We start from the raw sequence: 19,919 nt of genomic DNA, 5'->3' as shown, positions 1-19,919 counted from the left end.
AAGTGGATCATGAACCTTACATAGGATTGCTTTTTTAAATAGGCTACGATTAGTCCTGCTCTATCAGAAACATTCGTCCACTTGTATGTATTCACATATTCACCAATGAAATCGAGTTGAATGGACATTGCACCAGCCACAATGTATATCAAGCCACGAGGGCGCAGGATCACTGGTAAATTACAATGATCTTACTCCATACCCACTGGAAATACTCTTAATTTCAAACTTGCAGTGAAATCTCCGCTCTCACGAGCGCTAGAACTGCTTTGGCCAGTCAGCGGCCGCGTTTCAGCTTCTAGCTTCTCAAAGGACTGGAGGGACTGGAGGGACGTCTCAGCCACAATACCTGCAGGGGTTGTGTATCAATATTACGTTGTAAAAGACAGGTTCGCCCTGACACTAACACTACAGTTTGCTGGTACTGTTGCTTGTGTGACCTCATAAAGCTGGCTGGAGAGTATACAAACCCCCGGCCGCATGCCCATCTCCAAGTCATTTATTTTGCACCGAACCCACGGATGTCTTACATTGAAATACTCCATCCCTCTATTTATTTCCAATCTTTTCTTTACCCTATATGGCTGCAATGGCCATTATCGTCGCTGGCCTGTTGCTTCTATTTGCAGTCTTAGTCCTAGACGCCTTGTCTAGACGCCTCAAGGAGTCTCATTTAAACAGCTGGGGCAGTACTGATCTCCCACACGACAACATCAACGCAGCGGAGCCCGGCAGATATCCTATGAGGCTTGGAGCCACCCTCAGTGGAGGGCGTGCGTTTTGTAGTCTTGTGCCAAGGCCCTTGGCATACAAGGATTATACGGTTGGCTGGATCTGTGCCCTTCCTATTGAGATGGCTGCTGCAAAGGCAATGCTTGATGAACTCCATGCCGACCTGCCAGCCAACCCATCCGACGAAAACACTTACATTCTCGGCCGGATATGCTCTCACAATGTCGTCGTTGCTTGCCTTCCTACCGGTATTATCGGACCCACGCCGGCCGCGACTGTCGCAACCCAAATGCTGTCAACATTTCGATCAATCCGCTTTAATCTCATGGTCGGTATCGGGGGTGGAATCCCCGGCCAGGCAGATATCAGACTGGGCGATGTCGTGGTGGCCAAACCCACCAGGGACCATGGCGGCGGCGTGCAATATGATTACCCTACAACAGTCAAAGAATGTACTATCAAGCGAACCGGAATGTTCAGCAAGCCGCCACGCATCCTCCTAACTGCTCTCTCAAAGCTCCAAGCGACTCATCTCTTAACTGGACCGCGGATCCTCAGCTTCCTCTCAGAGATAGAGTCGAAATACCCTCTACTAGCGTCGACCTTGCGACCTCAGGGCCAAGATAGCCTGGTACGCTCAAAATACCATTCTCGTCCACCATCAATCCCAATATACCGCACATGCCACAAACCCCAGCCCCAAAACAGCTCCGATACACACCGGGAACGAAACGCCCCAAAAGTCCACTACGGCCTCATTGCGTCTGGAAACCAGGTCATCAAAGACAGCAGAATCCGCGACCACTTGGCGCGCGAGTCTAACATTTTATGCTTTGAGATGGAGGCTGCCGGGCTGCTGGATACATTCCCGTGTCTCGTTATCCGCGGTGTCTCGGACTACGCGGACTGCAATAAGAATGATGCCTGGCAGGGGTACGCGGCTGCCACTGCGGCTGCGTATGCAAAGGAGCTATTGTCTGTTATTCCGAGGCAGCAGGTTGAGGATGCGCCGTTGGCTGTTAGGGATTTCCAGGGGTGATCTTGTTGTTCTTATCCGGGTTTAATGTATGTATCGTAGCAGACCGGTTATGCCAGAAGCCATAAAAGATTTTGACCTGAACGTGTGAGATGACCGACCCTTTATTTTGGTACACGAGTCGTGTTCTCTTTCTCTCTGGTGTATGCCTGACCTCGTATTCCCTGCTCAGACACTTGGCACGAAACGTACCTGTGCCTGTGTTACTGGGGACATACTCTTCCTAATGACAGTACCTGGCTGGTCTTTTGATGTGCTCGCTCCCCAGTGTGGATACATTTGCACCCCTCATGAGATCAGAGAACGGTTTATAGAGCTATTATAGCCAAGAACGTGATGGGATCGTATCAAGTACGGCGTGGCCTAAGGCTTGGGTCGAGTGTACAGATGGGTTTCATTAGCAGATAGCCTCGTATTGCTTTTTGATACACCCATGGCGCTTCTTGTCACTTATTTCTCCTTCTTCTTGGGCTCCTCCCCTCAAGCTGATCCAGCTGGTGCCGACGATAGAATTAAAAGTAACGCCTGCAAACTACAAGAGCGGCTGTACACCCTTCAATATGCGGGTGATGCCTATACTCCTAGTTGCCCTGTCAATTGGCACTCTTTCCTCCGAGCTGGCGAGCACCGGGGCAAGTATTTCACGCGCAATGGCCCAGGTATGTACAGACGAGAGGCACGACGATGTAGAGACCCAAGAGCGCCCCAGGCGCATTGGAAAGAACTGCGAGTAGCTGGGCCTACCTCGTCGCCTTTCCGAGAAGTTTGCAGGGCCATTCTCCCTCCCCGGCGTCACCTACATGAATATCACTTTCTACCTCCGCGAACGCGGCCCGCCCAAGATCGCATCGTTTGAAATGTCAGATCTTGAGTACGCGCTATCCTTATCGTTGAGTCATGTCCGTTTACTAGAGAAGCCCTCTCTCCAGCGGTTATCCTCTACTGAGCGAATCGGCATGGATCTCCCATTGACTACCCCAAGTGTATAACTTCCCTCGCTCGGCCATGGGTTCGGGGAGATTAGTGTTAATGCAAAAGGTTGGAAGTAATCTTCTCTCTGTATGGTGCTTTCGAGGTCTGGACGCCAATGATTCTGTTAGGGTAGCGTTGGACGCACTGTGGGCTGTCAAACAGAGTATCTATATCGGCAACTCGGGGGGCATAGCACGCACAAACAAGACACTCATGAATGATTCTCTGCCACCTATAGACACAACGGGAAGATTCCTTCTGGATGGGGCATTTTCAAGGTCCAGTCCTATCCCCCAATCCTGTGACTGACCCTCTAATATAGACCTTCTGTAGTATCTCCTCGCCGCAACTGAGGTCGATTTTTGACTCCAACGCCATTGAAGGCGCAAGACGCAGACTGGAGCACAATGGAATCCCCCTAGCTGTGGAACTACCAAAGCTAGAAGCCGTTTACTGGTCCATCGGTATCTTGGGGAACATTTCATCGTCCCTCTTGCTCTATCCCCCCTACTCCAGACGCCGGGACATGCTGACCTGATAAGCCTCTCGCTCCCTCGACTACGCCACATTACAACAGACCTTCACATCGACACCACCGAAGAGCTGGCAGTAAGCCTCCCACTCGAGAACGTGCGCACAATCCAACTAAGAGGAAACATCAAGAGGTAAGTCTAATTCCCTATACCAGCATTCTGTCAGCAGGCTACTAGCAATGCCGGCTCCAGTGCAGAATTCCCAAATTTGAAAAACTGGTCGTCGACCATTGAGGTTGACTCGGATGTTGCGTTTGATTGTGACGAGTTCATAGCTGGACTGACAGCTGCTCATGAGGATGATCCACCGGGAAATATTGACTGTCACTCACCTACATCCTCAGCAGATTACGACGTGAACGAAGGCGCCATGTTTCCTAAAGGAGACGGGGTCCTGTTTACACGTGCTGCTATGGTTGCTGCTCTCTTGGGATTCTTGTTTTAGTTGTTCCCAATCTGAAGGTCTAGATAGCTGATCAACGGGACTGGAATATCATGAATGTAAACGATCTGTGGTATAGCAGGTAGTTACGTTAATTGTCGGCTCTCGCATGCAGAGCCACCTCGGCCCTCTCACGTACTGTTACGTCAATTGTCTAAAGGGTTTGTTTATTATAGAGTGTCTGGCCTTTGTATAAACTGTTCTCGCAGGACTTTCTCTGGAATTGTTTCAGTATTGTGTCAAGTGGAACATCTTATTAGCCTTGACTTACTTTATCACTAGCCCGGTGCTAGAACTGCAGCACCGCGCGAAACCCTATCATCTTGATAGCACTGTCTTCATTTATGACAACAGCTCGTGGCATGGAGTGTCTAGCCATCCAAACATTCTGTGTCCACATCCATCTTGTTTTCGTGATAAAGTAGCGCTACCACCCCCTTGTGGCCATATTCCTCCGCCCATCTCAAAGGTGTCCAACTCTTAAAGTCTTTTGAGTCTATATCCACCTTGCCAGTCTCAAGGAGTAGCTTCACTACTGCCTCATGACCCTTCCATGCAGCAAATGATAAGGGTGTCCGACCCTCATCAGTTCTTGAGTCTATATCCACCTTGCCAGTCTCAAGGAGTAGCTTTACTACTGCCTCGTGGCCACCCTGTGTAGCTAATAATAAGGGGGTCCGTCCCCATGGATCTTTTAAATCTATATTCACCTTCTTCCTGTCAAGCAGTAGTTTCACGACTGCTTCATGACCCCCATCTGCAGCATATAATAAGGGTGTCTGGCCCTCATGATCTCTTGAATCCAACGCCACCTTGTCAGTGTCAAGGAGTAATTTTACTACTGCCGCGTGGCCCCCCTCTGCAGCCCATGATAGCGGCGATCGGGCCCACGTATCCTTCCGGTCGATTTCCTCCCCGACTTGCTCGAGTAACTGGCCAACGACATCTGCCAATCCCAAGTACGATGCATAGTGGATGCCAGTGATACCATTAGGAGAGCCCCGGACCCACGAGTCTGGGTGTCCCGCAAGCGCCATGTCCGCTACAACAGTCACTTTGGTCTCGTTTAAAAACAGGCTTACGGCTGTCTGCAGCATGGCACCCTTAATCCCTCCAGAAGCGTGCTCCCCCAGGTTCATAGCTGCATATTCAAGAAGCACGTAGTTGTCAATCCACCACCAATCATTATCATCCTGGCAATAGACATCCAATACCCCGAGGGATAGATAGGTTAGGCAGATAGATGTAAGCTCCTCCTGAATATCGGAGAAATATCTGTGCTCGTGTTTCTTGAAGAATTCCTGTGCCGTATAGTGAACCAACCGGAGCACGCCATCCTCTTCATCTATTGTAAGCAGGCCAGCACATATTGAGAGAAGATGGTTTGGTGCAGTGAGTGCCTCGTCATCGATATCATAATCTCCTTCTCTTACTGCGAGTGCATGCTGGAGTTCGCGGATATGAAGCAATCGCACTGCGCCTATGACACACTGTAATGTTCTGTTTGCCAGAGAAACAGTTTCGTTATCTTGACTTTGTACTCTTTCCATCGCCTTCTCATAAATCTGGTCCGAAGTCTTCGGCAGATTCTTCAAGGCGTTACGAAGATCCAGGATATTGTGTTTTGGTACGAGCTGTTCCATATGAAACCGAGCGTGTAGGAACCTAGAAACGGTTAATTGAGAATGTTCGTAATATGCTTTTCGCTTTTCAATTTCTCTCGCGTTGGAGGAAAACTCACATTCCTTTCGCACTGGCCACAAGCTCGTTAACTATCTGCGAGCGAAGTTCGGGCTTCTTGAGAAGCTCGTTGGAAAGCTTAAGCCTTTTCCCGGTGATTTGAGCTTCAATATAGGTTACGATATCGTCATTGACGGCTTCAATACGCTGCTCGAGATCTGGACGCAACGAATCCTTGATCGAAGCGACAGGGCGAGCAGTGACAAGGATGTTCATCAACGGCATGAGTTTGTTGAGAGCATCAAGCAAATCAGTCCTGTAATCGTCTAAGCACTCATCAAGAGCGTCAATAACAACATATACCCTAGAAACTCTGGTGGCAACGGATCGTATAGTTTGTATAACATCATCTGTGCGAGGAGTTGGCTTGTTCTGCGACTTATAAAGATCATAAAGCCTCCTGACTTCGTCTGGGAGAGAAGGGATCTGAGACGCTATCTGTTTTAATACGCAGCGTATAATATCATCGGCATTGTTGCGGTCATTATAGGAGCAATAGATGAATGCTAACGCGGCGTTGTTATCAGCAAGCTTCGGCCGAAGATGGTCAATAATAACAGATGTTAACACCGTTTTTCCGGCACCTGGAATGCCAGGGCAGTATAAGGCCTGGCCCGACGTGTCCCTCCATGTGATAAATGAATTGGTGTTGAGAAACCAGGTCCCGGTTCCTTCTGTTCGTCGAGCAAATATATCGATTTGCCTGGTATTATAGTCCAATGTTGATAGCGAGGACAGGATTTTGCTGCGTTGTTTCTCTACGGAAGATCAACATCTACATCCAAATAGAAGATCAGACAGGAAATACCTTCTTGAGAGGATAAGACTGCGCGCCTTACTTCTGTTGTGCTTTCTTCAATTCTTCCCAATTGATTGAACACTAACAAACATATCAACATCACTTGAACGTAGATTTCGCTTTCCTAATGAAGCTCCCAATAAAGAAGTGTATAATACATACTCTGCTTAATTGGAGTCAAGCCTGCCACATCTTGACCAGGCATTAAAAGTAGGAGTTCCTTTGCATAGGATGCTGCAGTTGCGGCTGCATATGGGTGCCAGGCCTTATTTTTGTGGGAATCTGCGTAGTCACAGATACCACGGATGACAAGACAAGGGTACGAGTCCATCAAACCTGCAGGAACTCAGTTACTTGACTTTCATACATCGACTGCAATACCTACCAGCTGCTTCCATTTCAAAACATATGATGTTCTCCTCCTCCGCCCATTGATCTCTCAGCACGGTGTCCTTCATGACCTGATCTGCCGACCCAACAGTCCCATAATGTATATTGGGGGCAGTCGTAGCTCGGTCTGGCCTTCTAACAATGTTGCTATTATCAGGCCCACAGCAAAGCTTGCATGACTTCTTACTCTCTATATGGATGGTGCCAGGCTTAAATAACCGGTCTTTTGCAGCTGCTGGGTACCTGAACGAATCGGCTATAAGTGGATACTTGTCCAGTGCCTCCTGCAGTAGTTCTGGTATTCTGTTGCCTTTTCGCACATGTTGTCCTTGAAGCCTGGCAATTGCATTCAACAAAACAAGTGGGGGCTTGTTCAATTTCCCACCGGTGTGAACAAACTCTTTCCCCTGTACCGATTTTCCAAAGTCGTATTGCACAACAGCTTCGGTGTCCTTGGTATGCAGGCTTATCACGACATCACCAAGTCTGATATCTCGTATATCATCACTCAGCTCCTCTTCACTGTCGCTGTACTCCTCATCATCCGATTGACTACCATAATAAGGTGCTCCACCACCGATGCCAACCATCAGTCCAAACCGAACAGCTGGGAAGCTGCGCAGCATGTCTTTGGCCACGGTAGCAGCAGAGGCCTTGCCTGTTTGCTCTGCGGGCAGGCATGCAATCACCACATTATGATCACCGATTCTGCCCAGGCTGTACGTGTTTTCATCTTCCGGTTGAGCTGCTGGAAGTACTGGGTGCTCTTCATCCAACATAGCCTCTGCCGCAACAAGCTCTGTTTTCGGTAAGGCACATATCCAACCGACCGTGTAATCCTCATGCCCAAGCGGTTGCAAGTTTCCGGACATTTCTTCGTGGTTTTAATGGCCTTCCCCTTCGGGTGTTTGGGAAAGGTAAAAGGACTGAGCTGTGTGGCTAGGGTGCGGTCCAATGCAGTGGCCTCTGAAGCATGTCAAGTTGGGTCAAACACGGTGATTGCTGGTGCGGGGCAACGGGACCTGTACTGCAGGCAGCTGGCTGGCCCCAACTGGGTTCTTCTTGGCCTTATGCATGAGGTCGAAGCCAGCGCCTCTAGAATGGATCTGGTTGGTGAGTGGCGCCACGCAGATTGACGATGCGTCAATACGAGCGCCCACAGCCTCAAGGCCCCTCATAATACAGCTTACCAGACTGGATTTACATTTATTCAACTGGCAAAAATAGCTACACTTTGTTTTTATAGCATAATCACTAGGATATATTTCCAAATATACTGAGCTGATAACTGGACACACTCGTATTTGAAACCGCCATCACCACCACTCACCCAGACCCCGACTCATCACATCCAAGAACAATACCCAGAATCTCCCCAAGCAGCGTAAGTAACTGCTGCACGATTCCAGTATCCTGCCTTGCTACCAGCGTCGGTACAGCCGCAGCCGCAGCGGTGGTCATGGCAGTGGCTGCACCACTTCCAACCCCTTCCAGCAGCGCATCAATAACCAAACAAAGTATCGTATTAGTCCCATCTTCTTGCCGCTTAGCCTTCATACCATTACGGTGTCCCATCAAATAACTCTCAACATCATACCCCTCACCCGCGGACATAGACATAGACATGGGCAGATGCATCGGCACAGACTCCGTCTCCGCCATAGCTTTCTGCGCCTCAGCAGCGCAGTCAGAGTGGTGCATGCTGTTAATCAGGAACTTATACGAGTGCGTGAAGCCCTGCACAGCGTAGGCCTTTTCTCCGGGGACTTCGGGAGGGAATGCGTAGCGGATTAGGCTGTCGAGTCTGGTGTTGACGGTTGCCAGTTCGGAGCAGGTGAGGGATTGTGCGATTCCGGGGGCTAATGTCATTTTGTTTATTGCTGTTGGGGATGAAAGGGAAATGGGGACGAGCATGCCCCAGGCGAGGATTGTGAAAAGGTTCATTTTGAAACAGGTATCTTAGGTTAGTTGGCGTTCAGCTTGATAGGTAGTATGACTGGGTGTAGGTGGGATTGTCTTCTCCTCTGAACAGGGACAGTGGATTTATAGCTACATCCGGACAATTATAACAGCAAGGAAACAAAGGGCATGATCGATGTTGTTCTTATCACAAGCCGCCGCGGGTCATTTTCATAGCAGGCACTGGCTACTCAACTGGTTCTGTTCGCTGATGGGTGTGATTCTAACGGGATCCTGCAGACATAACTCCTAGGGGATGGCTAAATGGTCCTACGTTTGGGTAGCTATCGGCCAATAGATACATTCCCACATGTAAACTGTACCTGTGGTCATCTCTTAGTACGACGTATACACAGGTAAACCGCATACTCGAGGTCCGAGCATTGCCGTTGAATCTGGGGAATAGGCGGCTACTACCGGGGGGGATATCAAAGAGTATGATCCAGAGATCTCAGGGCTAATCATCCTACAGATGTGCATCGCGATACCTGGCAGTTTGAGCCGAAAGGCGCCGTCTGTTTGATTTAACGGAATTCAATTGTTCTATGAATATTCGAAGATCGATCCAATCCAAAATCGAACTAAATAATAATACTGCCTTCGTTTCAACGGAACATATTGCCAGCCCTACCATGGCACCTCCGTCCCATCAATAATGTTCAAGAACTTGCCGGACGTACCCTCGCGCGTCGCACCATCAATCTATTCTCCTGTCAATACTCTCCTGCATTATATGCGCGGGAATTGATTATGGTTAGTACTCACCGCAGCCATTGTCTTGGTAACCGCTTCCTCGAGTGTATTTGGCGCCTCTTTCAAACCCATCATCTGTGCACCCTTATTGCCCATATCTGTTTGCACCAGCCTGTTATGCGAAATCAGCTTTTGTTGGTCTTCAAGTGAAGTTCGAGGTTTCGTATACTGAGGTACTCACCCAGGATGAATCGCAAACGCCGTTAACCACTCCTCAGACGCATGAATGGCGCTGTGTACCAATCAGTCAGACCAGGTTCTCTCCATCCGAGTAATAGTGCCATGACAGAGAGGACTGGAATAAACATACACAGTAATCCAATTCATCCCCGCCTTACTCAACGCATACGGCGCAACCCGGGCCGTCCCAAACTGCTCAAGGCAAGTGATTGACGCCGCACCAGAGCTCATGGAGGCCCATTTCGGCTTTCTGGGTGACTTTTGCAAAAAATCCCTAGTAACCTGAAATAAGCGAAGGGTACTTAGGGTATTCACGTCAAAGACGTTCATTACGACGTCGATGTCGACGGTAGCTGGGGTTCCAGCTGGGGAAGCAACCCCTGCGTTTGGAATGATGATGTCGAGGTGGGTGATTCCTTCAGACTTTATGGTTGATGCAAGCTCGGTATAGTCCTCTGGGTTGGTGCTTTCGAGTTGGACGAGGATGAGGCGGGAGCCTGGCGCTGTGGTGTACGAGTGTAGGGAATCGACATTGGGGGCTGCCGTGTCTCGCACAGTGCCGATTACAGTGTGGTTTGGCCGGGAGAGATAGGCTTCTGCGAGCCCTCTACCGATTCCTACGGCTTGTTAGCTGGGTAGTATGGGAGATGGTGGTGTACGTACCTCGGGCGACGCCGGTGATGAGGACAATGGTTGGGCCAGACATGGTATTTGTTTGATTGTGAAATGAATTTTTGAATGGTATCTCACTTCATGGGATTAACAAATATTTATACATTTCTGATGAGCTGAAGATATATATTGGTCATGTTCGGATGAAAGAATGTTAGGGCTCGGCGGAGCAGAACAGGGGACCAGGAAGTCAGACCAGCCATGGAGTAATCGAATAGCCGTGGTCACAGTCAGAATGATTATGAATTGAAATAATTAGACATAATTAGTCAAATGTAAGATGTCAGCATATATGCTTCCTCCGAGGCTGGTCTTCTTCCGCCGAACCTGCTGAGTCAGCGCATCTCGGCGGAGGAATCACCAACTCGCCCACATTCCTCCGTCTCACTCCTCCGAAGTGGCCGTGCATATTCCGATCTCATTTTATACCTTCATCACCAGACCCTACCCAGAGATAGAGAATGGGCAAGATGAGGCCAAGGCATTGTTGGATAGGCAAACTGCTGAGGCTCACCCAGCTCTCCTGGCACGATATATACTTCGAATAGTAATGATCCTGCAGTGTCTTGACTTGAAGAAATTAGGAAAGCTACTCTCTAGACTGTCCGATGCACCGCAGTTAATGATGAAGCGATTAGCGGAAACTGCAATCCGGCTGGTCACGACCCACGACGAACTGCTTGGAACAGTCGAAGGCATAGAATGCGTCATGATGGAGGGCAGTTACCAGGCAAACTGTGGAAACTTCCGCCCTGCCTGGATGGCGGTTCGCAAAGCGATGACCTTGGCCCAGGCAATGGGAATTCATCGACCTGGCCCATGTCCAGTGCGTTTCCTTGATACTCGTCGCAGGGTTGATCATTTGTTCTTATGGCACCGCATTCTTTATATTGATCGGTTTATGTCCCTGATGATGGGTCTGCCCCAGGGCTCCATGGATCGAGGTATGGCTGCCGAAAGGGGTCTTGCGCTTGATACTCCGATGGGCCGACTGGAACGAGGCCACCGTGGCATTGCGTCTCGTATTCTGGAACTGAATGATGGCCACCCACGACAGTATCCAATGGACAAGGTTCAGGAGATCGATCGCGACATTCAGAATGCGGCAGATATGGTGCCCACCGGGTGGTGGATAGCCCCCAATTTGGCCAGCGAAGAGACCACAGACTGGGACACAATACGCCTAGTAAACCAAGTCTACCACTACGGATTGATAATCCAACTCCATATCCGCGACATGCTGGGGTCTACCAGCACAGAAGCGGAGCAGCTGGGCAATTACTCTCAAACCGCCTGCGTGAATGCCTCCCGCGAGATCCTCACGCGGTATATAACCCTGCGGAATTCTAACCTGGTAGCGTACACCTGCCGAGTTATTGACTTCTTCACCATCTCCGCGACATTCCTCCTCCTTATCGCCCACCTCAGACAACATGCACCCACTCCCCACACACTAAACCACCTAGCCCACCAACGCCCGAGCGACAGAGCTATGGTTTCCCAAGTTATAGAGAATCTGCAGAACATTGGCTGGGTAAGCCAGGATCGAATCATCGCCAATTCCGCAAGTTTATTAAACCGGCTACTCGACGTAGAAGCCGAAGCAGCAAAGGGCCGGCTCTACAGCACGCATAGTATTGACACTCCCGAAGAGGTTGCGCAGGAGACGGAGAAAGGACCGCCACCAGCAACCACAGGACTTCGCTTCTGTATTCCGAATTTTGGTTTCGTCAGGATTGTGCCGGATGGGTATATCCGGAAGGAGGAACCTAGGTCTAACGTAGCGGGTATAAGTCAATCTGGGCCCCTGCGTACGCCTGACTCGGGTGAAGGAGGACCAGAGTGGGATAGAGCAGCTGTAGAACAAGGTGTACTGGCTCAAGCACAAGGACCCGCGCAAGAGCAACCGTGGGATGCGTATTCTGAGGCAGCGGCCGATGACTGGACGTTACAGGGACTGGATATGACCTTTTTCGATTCTCTGCTACAAGGCCCGTTGATGGCTTCTGATGGGCATATATAAGAGTTTAAATTCTTTTTAATATCACACCTGCATGGGTAACTATATTGACTACATTTGTTTCTGAAATGTAGAACTACTAATGAATACAGGCAGAAATCAAACTCAAATCGACCAACTATATTCAAGACTACCACTCTCATTCCTAAGCCAGCCCATTGCTATCTTCAAAGCGATAGATGTGCCTCACGTCCCCCCATTGCTCCTCTTGTTCAGCCCTTTTCTTCATTGAGGACAACACCGTCTTGACCTGACTGCGGGGATATTTAGCTACTACCCATTGCAACACGAGATCAAGGGACTTAGAAGACCCATACTCAGGAGGAACATCTTCAGGGCTGCCACCAGTGCGTAATATCGGTTCGAGGCCCCGATCGAGGAAAGCCTTCGTAATGGCCGCGTCTTCGTTACACACGGCCAGCCGCACAAGCGGGCGATCAGGGTCTACAAAAGTATTCAAATCGGCACCGCGGCTCACCAGCATGTCCAGCGCTTGCTCTGTCTCATGGAGCTGGAAATGGCAAAAAATGCCAAACAGTTGAAGGAGCATATTGCGAAGAGCGCTGCCCGATGGTATCGCGCAGTACTGCTTGTCCATGAGCCATTTGAACGCCGCAAAGTCTTTCTTCCAGACGGCTATGTTCAAAGGCAAAGTATCCGGCTCTGGGCCGGCGCCTTCATGGTGTTTGTACCCATGCCTGACAATAAACTCAAGCATCGCAACTCCTCCATGCACGGCGCTGCACAGGACGGTATTGCCGCGTCCGTGGAACGAAATACCTCGATCCAGCAACAGTTGGACCTGGGGTGTCTGCCCATTCTTGAGTGCGAGATTTAGGAACTCTCTCCTATACCTTTCTCCACTGTGGAGCACGCCTCTCTTTACTAGCAGTCGGAATATATCCTCATCTGCCACTGCGGTATGTATGAACGGGATATACTGGCCCAGACTGGCGGGGTCAGCGCCGGCCTCTAGAAGCATTTGCGCGATTGGTAGATTTCCGGACTGGAGGACCGCTTTCAGTGCGTCTGGATGTGGCTTCGCGTCATGTTCAAGCAGGAGCCTGGTTGTTCCTTCCTGCAGGTGTCTTGCCGCCCACACAATCGCCGGAACCTTGTCCAGAATAATGCGCACGCCAGGGGGAAGCTGTATAATTGTGTTGGGACTGCAGCCCCTCTGCAGCAGCTCCTCGACCATGCGTTCTGAGCCACATGCGGCAGCTGCACAGAATAACGTGCTTACCTCTGTCCCTCTCGCGAGAATATCTGTGGTGTTCGCCTTCTCCAGTAGCATCTTTGCGGTCTGCGTGTCGTCGGCTTGAAGGGCTATGGCGAGTGGTGTTAGATATATTCCATCCCGGTCTGGGCTCACCCCGTTCTCTAGCAGACACCGTGCCCCTTTATAGTTTCTGCACAAGATTGCTAGACATAGCTGGCTGTGGCCATACATGATAAGTGCACTAGGATCAGCTCGTTTCTTAATAACGCGGTTAACAATCTCCGGGGTACTGTCCGAAGGGTGTCTAAGTGCATACTGCAATACGTCGGTCAGCGATAGGAGCCCAGGCGCGTTGGACCAGCGAGTTGTCTCTATCATGGTCATTGCCACAGAGGGGAACCGCGAGACTACATTTCTCAGGTCCATGTACATATCGGGCCCTAAGGCTGGCAGTACTCCATGCTCGAGCAGTAACCGCACGATGGGCTCGTTTGGCTGACTAGCTGCACGCCAGAAGATCTGACTTTGCGATGTTCTTAGGATCGTCGGCCACTGAGATAGTTCTGGCACATGTTCTGCAGCGCGTATCAGTAGTTTGACCATATGCAGCTGGCCACGCCTGACGGCTATTTCCAGCCCCTCGATGAATATAGCCTCGTCAAGGGCATCTGAAGAGACAAGATCAGTGAGCAACCTCTCCACGAGGGAGTAAAAGCCCTTGCAAATGCCATGATAAAGGACTGAAGTACGTGAGCACTTCTTGTTGCACAGGTATAAATACGGGTTCAGGATGTCATGGCAGCCTCTGCACGTTTGGCCCAGCGCGTTCACCTGCCAGGAATAATGCAGCTGGTCTGCAATGCAGAGCACAATCTCGGGTGGAACGTCGGAGAGACCCATTGGTGCGTGTTGATATACTCGATTTCCACTGACTAGAAAGACCAACTTGGATGCCTACCAGCGAGTAGTCGGACTCGAGCACTTTATACTGTGATGCACATTCATTCCACACTATCAGATCATTCACAATGGCTGCTAAGTTCTTTATCATCATTGTCTCGTTGTCTTTGTATAAGGCGTCATTATGGACAAAGGGTGAAAGGGCTTCACATCGCAAGCATTTCATACAATCGTGAGGTGACTTTGCTTTTGTGATGCTCCCTATGCATCAAAACGTTTAGGGCAGGCTAACCGAACCCCCAAGGAGCTGCCGTATGATGGTATTATACTGGGCTGTGGCCATGTAGATCGTACAGCGACGAACTACACATACTATACATGTTCACCTGGCGTATTATTGCGAGAGCAGCGGATGGTCGATATATTCTACCTACATAATTAGAATAATTTGGCTTTAACAACCAGCCGTTGTCAACCAGTATCGATTATCATTATATGTCAATACTTAATGAACATCCGTTCCTAAACCTTTGATTATGTTACTTGGATGCAAAATAAAACACAATAATAGAGACATCATTCGCTTTTAGAAACCTGATATGCCTCTTGGATCTTAACGCACCGGGTTAACTCTTCTCCTAAAAGCCAACCCCATGTTTATATTCAAACCGTTCGAGGATTCTCACCTGCCGCCAGTCCTCGCTGTCATCTGCCTGAGATTTCAGTCTTGACAACAGCTCCCTCATATCGTCCCAATTCCAGACGGGCAGCATCTTCTTCAGAAGAAACCCAACAGTTCGGCTAGCCGGCAGCGAAGCGCCAGACGACAGCAGCTCAGCAACGTGCTCAGGAGTCTCGTCAGGCCATAGACTTGGATCAGCACCGCGCTTCAGCAATACCTTCAAAGCCGATTTAGACAGGCGGTAGGCCGTGGCGACCCAGATTGCACGATGGCCGGTCATTCCTTCAGCGTTTATATCCGCACCATACTCCAATAGCAAGTCGAGTCCCTGCACGGCGTCGTCCATGTCCAAGAACACAAACAGCGCACACAAGAGTTCGCACAACGCGTGCTCTGATAGTATCTTGCTGAATCCTTTCCTCACCAGCCAGCTAAACGCTGCGAGATCTCCGTTACGGATAGCCTGCAGGGGTAGTGATGGCTGGTTATCGAGACCGCGTATATCTTCTCTGCTGAGTCTAGATTCGTCGCCGTATAGAAGCTCGAGCATGGGAACACCCGCATCCACTGCGTTGGAAAGGAAGAAATAGCTATCCCGTTCTGGTGGTTCTCTTCGCTCCAGCAGCATCTGGGTTTGGGCTACGCCTCCTTTCATGGCGTCTTCCCATATCCGTTCAGGCCACTGCGCGGGAGGCTCTCCAGCACCATGCGCGAGCATAAGGCTAAACAAAGCCTCGTCCTTTGCGGAAACACGCCATGCGGACCGAAGCGTGTGTGGACTCGTGTAATTCGGATCGGCCCCTGCCTCGAGTAACATTTTGACCATCGGTACGCTTCCGTCTTCTAGCGCACAGAGCAGGGTCATTGCGTGCGGTTTGGCGCCTTGCTCCAGGAGCAACCTGGCGATGGGGACCTGCCCAAAGCTGGCAGCCGACACAAGTGCTCTGTTTCCGGGGGTTTGGGGGTAAGAGCGCGGCGTAAAAATATCCGGTGCAAGGCTGCTCTGGAGAAGCTGCTGCACAATAGAGTCTGACCCGCAGGCTGCAGCAATGATGAGGAATGGCTGTACCTCTCTGCCGTCGGCAAGGATCTCGTCCGCATTTAACTGTTCTAGCAATATTCTAGCGATATCCAGTTTCTCGATGCGAAGTGCTAGCATTAGTGGATCCATACGAGTGCCACCTGGTAGTCCGAGACCCACGCCGCGCTGGAGCAGACGCCGTACTGTTTCAGGGTTGCGGCCAAGAACGGCGATATGGAGGAGACCCTTTCCATCCTGGGTTTTGGTGGCCAGGTCAGCTCCCCTGTCGAAACATAAATCGACAATCTCGGGGGTCGAGCTCACGGGGCACGCAAGGGCGTTGAGGAATATCACTGCCAACTCCGTCGAAGAGGGCGGAGTGAGTTCAATCAGTGTCTTTACTACAGACAGGCTTTTGAAATCTTGACAGTGCGCGGCACCCGGTGTCTGCAGATCCACAGGCAATGCCCGATTCTGGAGTAATAGTCGGACTATAAGTTCGTTGCCATGATCAATCGAAGGCCGGAGCTCCGACTGCAGCATTTGCGGGAAGGAGGATAAAAAGGTATTCCTTCCAAACTCTATCAGAAACTCGGCGATGTGTACATGGCCCTGCTTAGAGGCGGACTGCATTTCTGCGGACCATTCTGCCATACCCTCAGGCGCATCGCGCACAAAATCGTCGAGCAGCATCTCGACGAGTGGCCGGCGGCCATTTTTCACGGCCCATTGGAGTACTGAATGCGGTGTGTACTGCTTGTCGAACAAATATAAGTAACGATTAAGGACATTGTACAGGCGTCGATTCACCAGACAAAGCGTGCTGATATCCCAGGTGTAGTTGAGCTCATCGGCAATGCAATACAGCACTTCAGCAGGAAGCTCGGGGAGACCCCTCGGAGTGTTGAAAGAGACTGGTCTGTCCATTTTGTGACTCGAGATATGAAGGTGAGAAACTGACTGAAACTGCTGAGCGTTGAAGCATGGGGCAGGTATGCTTTTGTAGCCTGCTGGAGCTCTTTCAGTTCAGTAATCCATGTGTTAATTCACTTGCGACTTCCTTTAGTAGAGATATTCACAAACCAATAAGAGTAACACAGACGTCTAGTAATAGAAGGGAATGTTATAATTATGCTGCTAATAAGTGTTTAATACTATCATGGTACACACATTGGTAGCTGCATATTCACAGTGAATAGAGCAGCAAATCAGAAAAGCCATGAGTATCACACCCCCCTTCACAGCTACGACGTTGTGAGCTTCGATGGCAGTGAAAGCCTTGGCTATTGTCTAGTCAGAGTAAGTAGAATGGTGCATTGCCTTAGATACTGCGTTACCATGACAGTCATTTTTATGCCTCTGCCACTATTTCATAACGTCTAAACCTAAATGGCGTTGCTTTTCTAGCAGGGTCAATGGCCTTCCCTTTCTGTTTTAGTGCTTACCCCTCGCTGCTTTTTGCTTACTGAGTAGATCTGAGCATGCCCTGAGCAGCCTGAGGTGCGGATCCCTGCGCACGCACGGTAGACGTGCAGTGCTACTCAAATTATACTCTGGTCTCATGGCTGTGCGAGGGAAAGGAGAGAAGGGCCGAAGAGCACAGCGAAACATGTGGTATCGAGGTAATGGGAATTTCAAGTGAGTGAAAGCACAGGGTATTTACTTCATATTCAAGGCGTGCAACGAGTTCTATACGGTGCACGACATATATGCATGTTAGGGATCTAACAAACTCAACTGAGACGCTCCTATATCCGATCATCTCGGAAGCGCCCTTCCTCAGAGCAGATAAATATATTAGCGGGGTATCCCGTCACAGACCAGTGAACCCATGCAAGTGATTGGCTTACCTCGGTCTGTACCCAAAGACACAGTGCTTACTAGTCAAGACCCAAGAACAGTTAGCTGCGGTGCCACGGGGTTGCACTGCGGTGGATATCTGGAATTCCGCAGTCGCTTTACTTGAAATGTACTAGTCTGGGCCATCATGAACTCCAACCCCAGTCACTCCCTTCAGGACGCGTCATGATCACCAGATCTACCTTAGCTCACTTGGGATGTCTCCATCTCTCTCTCCCCATCCCAAAGCGTGTATTTGATAACGAACATCTTAAAAACAATGTGCTCTCACGGTATTCAAACGTGCCTCCAAATTCCCGTTCCTCTATCGATGAAAGACCTAGCCCATGCTCCGCCGGTCTGTCTTCCTACCCGCGGAGATCACGAAGCTATTGAGATACTCGAGAAATTCGGCAAAGCTCTACTTCGGCCTGAAGACGAACTCACTCAAGCGCAGAACTTAGCAGCCGGCTTTTCAGACATAGTGGTTATATTGGAACGTCCACGTCACAGAAGAAACCACAAATTCGACGTTAGTTTCGAAGACTTTGTCCAAAGTTGCGGGACTCTGTTAGCAGTCGACGAACTCATTCGCTTCGCTACCAAAGGTGCCCGAAGCATACATACTGTCACCGTACTGGACGCATTTTCCTATCGACCTGATAAATATACAACAGACGAAGATAAAACATGTCATGAAGTCCTCGCACAAATCCTGAAAGTGAAGAAACCAAAAGTCATATTAAGATGCCACCGTGACGCATATTGCGACGAATGGCTGAAGCAAATCGAGCTGCCGGGAGACAGTTATCAACTGGAGCGCAAGGAAATCTCTATCTTTAACGGTCATAGCACAGTCGTGCTACAATCTTTTCATCCATCATGCGCCGTGAATAATGCCGACTGCAGACCTGAATATAGGGCCTTATTGATGTACCACTTTGTGGCTGCATTTTCCGAACTGACCTCCAAGTTTACTCTTCCGGAAACGGCGGAAGGGATAAGAAAGCTGTGCCTCAAAAAGGGCGAAAGAAAGCCCGAGGACATTTGCGAGTACGAACCATGGCAAGCTGCGAGTCTCATCTCACGGGTGCTAGAAAGGCCATATCAAGGCCTGATTGATGTGCAATTTATTGATATTGCAGACGAGACCCCATATGAAAGTCGCAACACACAGGGTCAAGCGTTCAATGCTTTGTACGGGTCGTTGAAACGGTTGTTTGGGAATGCCAATTCCTTTGGGGGTCTTGCTATCGCAAAAACCGTCTTGTTTCTCTGGAAGCGACATTTCGAAGAAGATCCGTTATATAACCACGTAATGTCGTGGCTTATATTACGCGGCAATGAGCAAAAGGATTGGTTCGCCTGTGAGACTTATCTAGTATCCGACGAACGCACTATAGAAGAGAAATTATCGGGACTTCAGTTATCAACACCATCTATCATACACGACATCCTGGCAGTCAAAGACGAGCTCTTAATATTACTCTGTCAGGCATCTGCGACTTGTATAAGAGGCGAATATCTTGCGGATGACTCTCGCGCTCGAATAATCGATGCTTATGAGAAGCACAATGAGCTCGCTCGCAGATATCTAGGCGAACTGTCGATGAGTGATGTCAATCATGCAATGCATATAAGGGCTTTGTTGGTTTCTTGCGAGATGTCTTTATCAACAGTCACCGACGAGACTTCTATACCGGGGAAGAAAGTGTACCTCGATGCCATGCGCTGCGTCAGAGAATTGGACGGGTCTATTGACTCTACTTTGCTAAGACTGTAAGACCCTTTGCAAGATATCTTAGATATTTATGAAAGAGCAGAGCCGAGTAAGCCAGAGCCTGACTCAGTAGGGAAGGAGACCTCTTTACTTCGCGAAGGGTTGAACCTTAGAACTTCAGCGTTAATCTATTAACTATTTCTATTTCTTGAAATCATACCTCGCGGTACTCTAAATCTTCTTTATTGGGTGTATTACGCCATTTCACACTATTCGCAACAACCCCAAAGGCCAAGGACCTTATAGGTAG

The 19,919-nt window shown here is 49.6% G+C and overlaps 8 protein-coding genes across 8 annotated transcripts; 3 read left to right on the top strand and 5 right to left on the bottom strand.

Moving 5' to 3' along the window:
* Positions 1 to 589: 589 nt before the first annotated feature.
* On the top strand, positions 590 to 1,771 carry APUU_60844A (5'-methylthioadenosine/S-adenosylhomocysteine nucleosidase family protein; the record flags this gene model as incomplete). The annotated part of the gene is made up of 1 exon (XM_041694129.1): positions 590 to 1,771. One exon carries the CDS (start codon positions 590 to 592, stop codon positions 1,769 to 1,771), a length of 1,182 nt encoding a protein of 393 aa, XP_041559990.1.
* A 2,315-nt stretch (positions 1,772 to 4,086) lies between these two features.
* Positions 4,087 to 7,516, bottom strand: APUU_60843S (uncharacterized protein; the record flags this gene model as incomplete). The annotated part of the gene is made up of 5 exons (XM_041694128.1): positions 4,087 to 5,380; positions 5,457 to 6,213; positions 6,264 to 6,335; positions 6,417 to 6,590; positions 6,640 to 7,516. The coding sequence occupies 5 exons, from the start codon at positions 7,514 to 7,516 to the stop codon at positions 4,087 to 4,089; spliced, it is 3,174 nt and encodes a 1,057-aa protein (XP_041559989.1).
* Positions 7,517 to 7,970: 454 nt separating this feature from the next.
* APUU_60842S (uncharacterized protein) lies at positions 7,971 to 8,588 on the bottom strand (the record flags this gene model as incomplete). The annotated part of the gene is made up of 1 exon (XM_041694127.1): positions 7,971 to 8,588. One exon carries the CDS (start codon positions 8,586 to 8,588, stop codon positions 7,971 to 7,973), a length of 618 nt encoding a protein of 205 aa, XP_041559988.1.
* Positions 8,589 to 9,230: 642 nt separating this feature from the next.
* Positions 9,231 to 10,242, bottom strand: APUU_60841S (SDR family oxidoreductase; the record flags this gene model as incomplete). Its single annotated transcript, XM_041694126.1, has 5 exons — positions 9,231 to 9,305; positions 9,369 to 9,468; positions 9,538 to 9,588; positions 9,667 to 10,153; positions 10,200 to 10,242. 5 exons carry the CDS (start codon positions 10,240 to 10,242, stop codon positions 9,231 to 9,233), a joined length of 756 nt encoding a protein of 251 aa, XP_041559987.1.
* A 516-nt stretch (positions 10,243 to 10,758) lies between these two features.
* On the top strand, positions 10,759 to 12,231 carry APUU_60840A (fungal specific transcription factor domain-containing protein; the record flags this gene model as incomplete). The annotated part of the gene is made up of 1 exon (XM_041694125.1): positions 10,759 to 12,231. One exon carries the CDS (start codon positions 10,759 to 10,761, stop codon positions 12,229 to 12,231), a length of 1,473 nt encoding a protein of 490 aa, XP_041559986.1.
* Positions 12,232 to 12,373: 142 nt separating this feature from the next.
* On the bottom strand, positions 12,374 to 14,347 carry APUU_60839S (uncharacterized protein; the record flags this gene model as incomplete). Its single annotated transcript, XM_041694123.1, has 1 exon — positions 12,374 to 14,347. The coding sequence occupies one exon, from the start codon at positions 14,345 to 14,347 to the stop codon at positions 12,374 to 12,376; it is 1,974 nt and encodes a 657-aa protein (XP_041559985.1).
* Positions 14,348 to 14,985: 638 nt separating this feature from the next.
* On the bottom strand, positions 14,986 to 16,977 carry APUU_60838S (uncharacterized protein; the record flags this gene model as incomplete). Its single annotated transcript, XM_041694122.1, has 1 exon — positions 14,986 to 16,977. The coding sequence occupies one exon, from the start codon at positions 16,975 to 16,977 to the stop codon at positions 14,986 to 14,988; it is 1,992 nt and encodes a 663-aa protein (XP_041559984.1).
* Positions 16,978 to 18,169: 1,192 nt separating this feature from the next.
* APUU_60837A (uncharacterized protein) lies at positions 18,170 to 19,672 on the top strand (the record flags this gene model as incomplete). The annotated part of the gene is made up of 1 exon (XM_041694121.1): positions 18,170 to 19,672. The coding sequence occupies one exon, from the start codon at positions 18,170 to 18,172 to the stop codon at positions 19,670 to 19,672; it is 1,503 nt and encodes a 500-aa protein (XP_041559983.1).
* Between the last annotated feature and the right edge of the window lie 247 nt (positions 19,673 to 19,919).

This window comes from Aspergillus puulaauensis, chromosome 6, assembly GCF_016861865.1.
Source record: "Aspergillus puulaauensis MK2 DNA, chromosome 6, nearly complete sequence".
Lineage (NCBI taxonomy): Eukaryota > Fungi > Ascomycota > Eurotiomycetes > Eurotiales > Aspergillaceae > Aspergillus > Aspergillus puulaauensis.
Note: the sequence above shows the minus strand (reverse complement) of the source record. Positions and strands in the feature narration are given on the sequence as shown.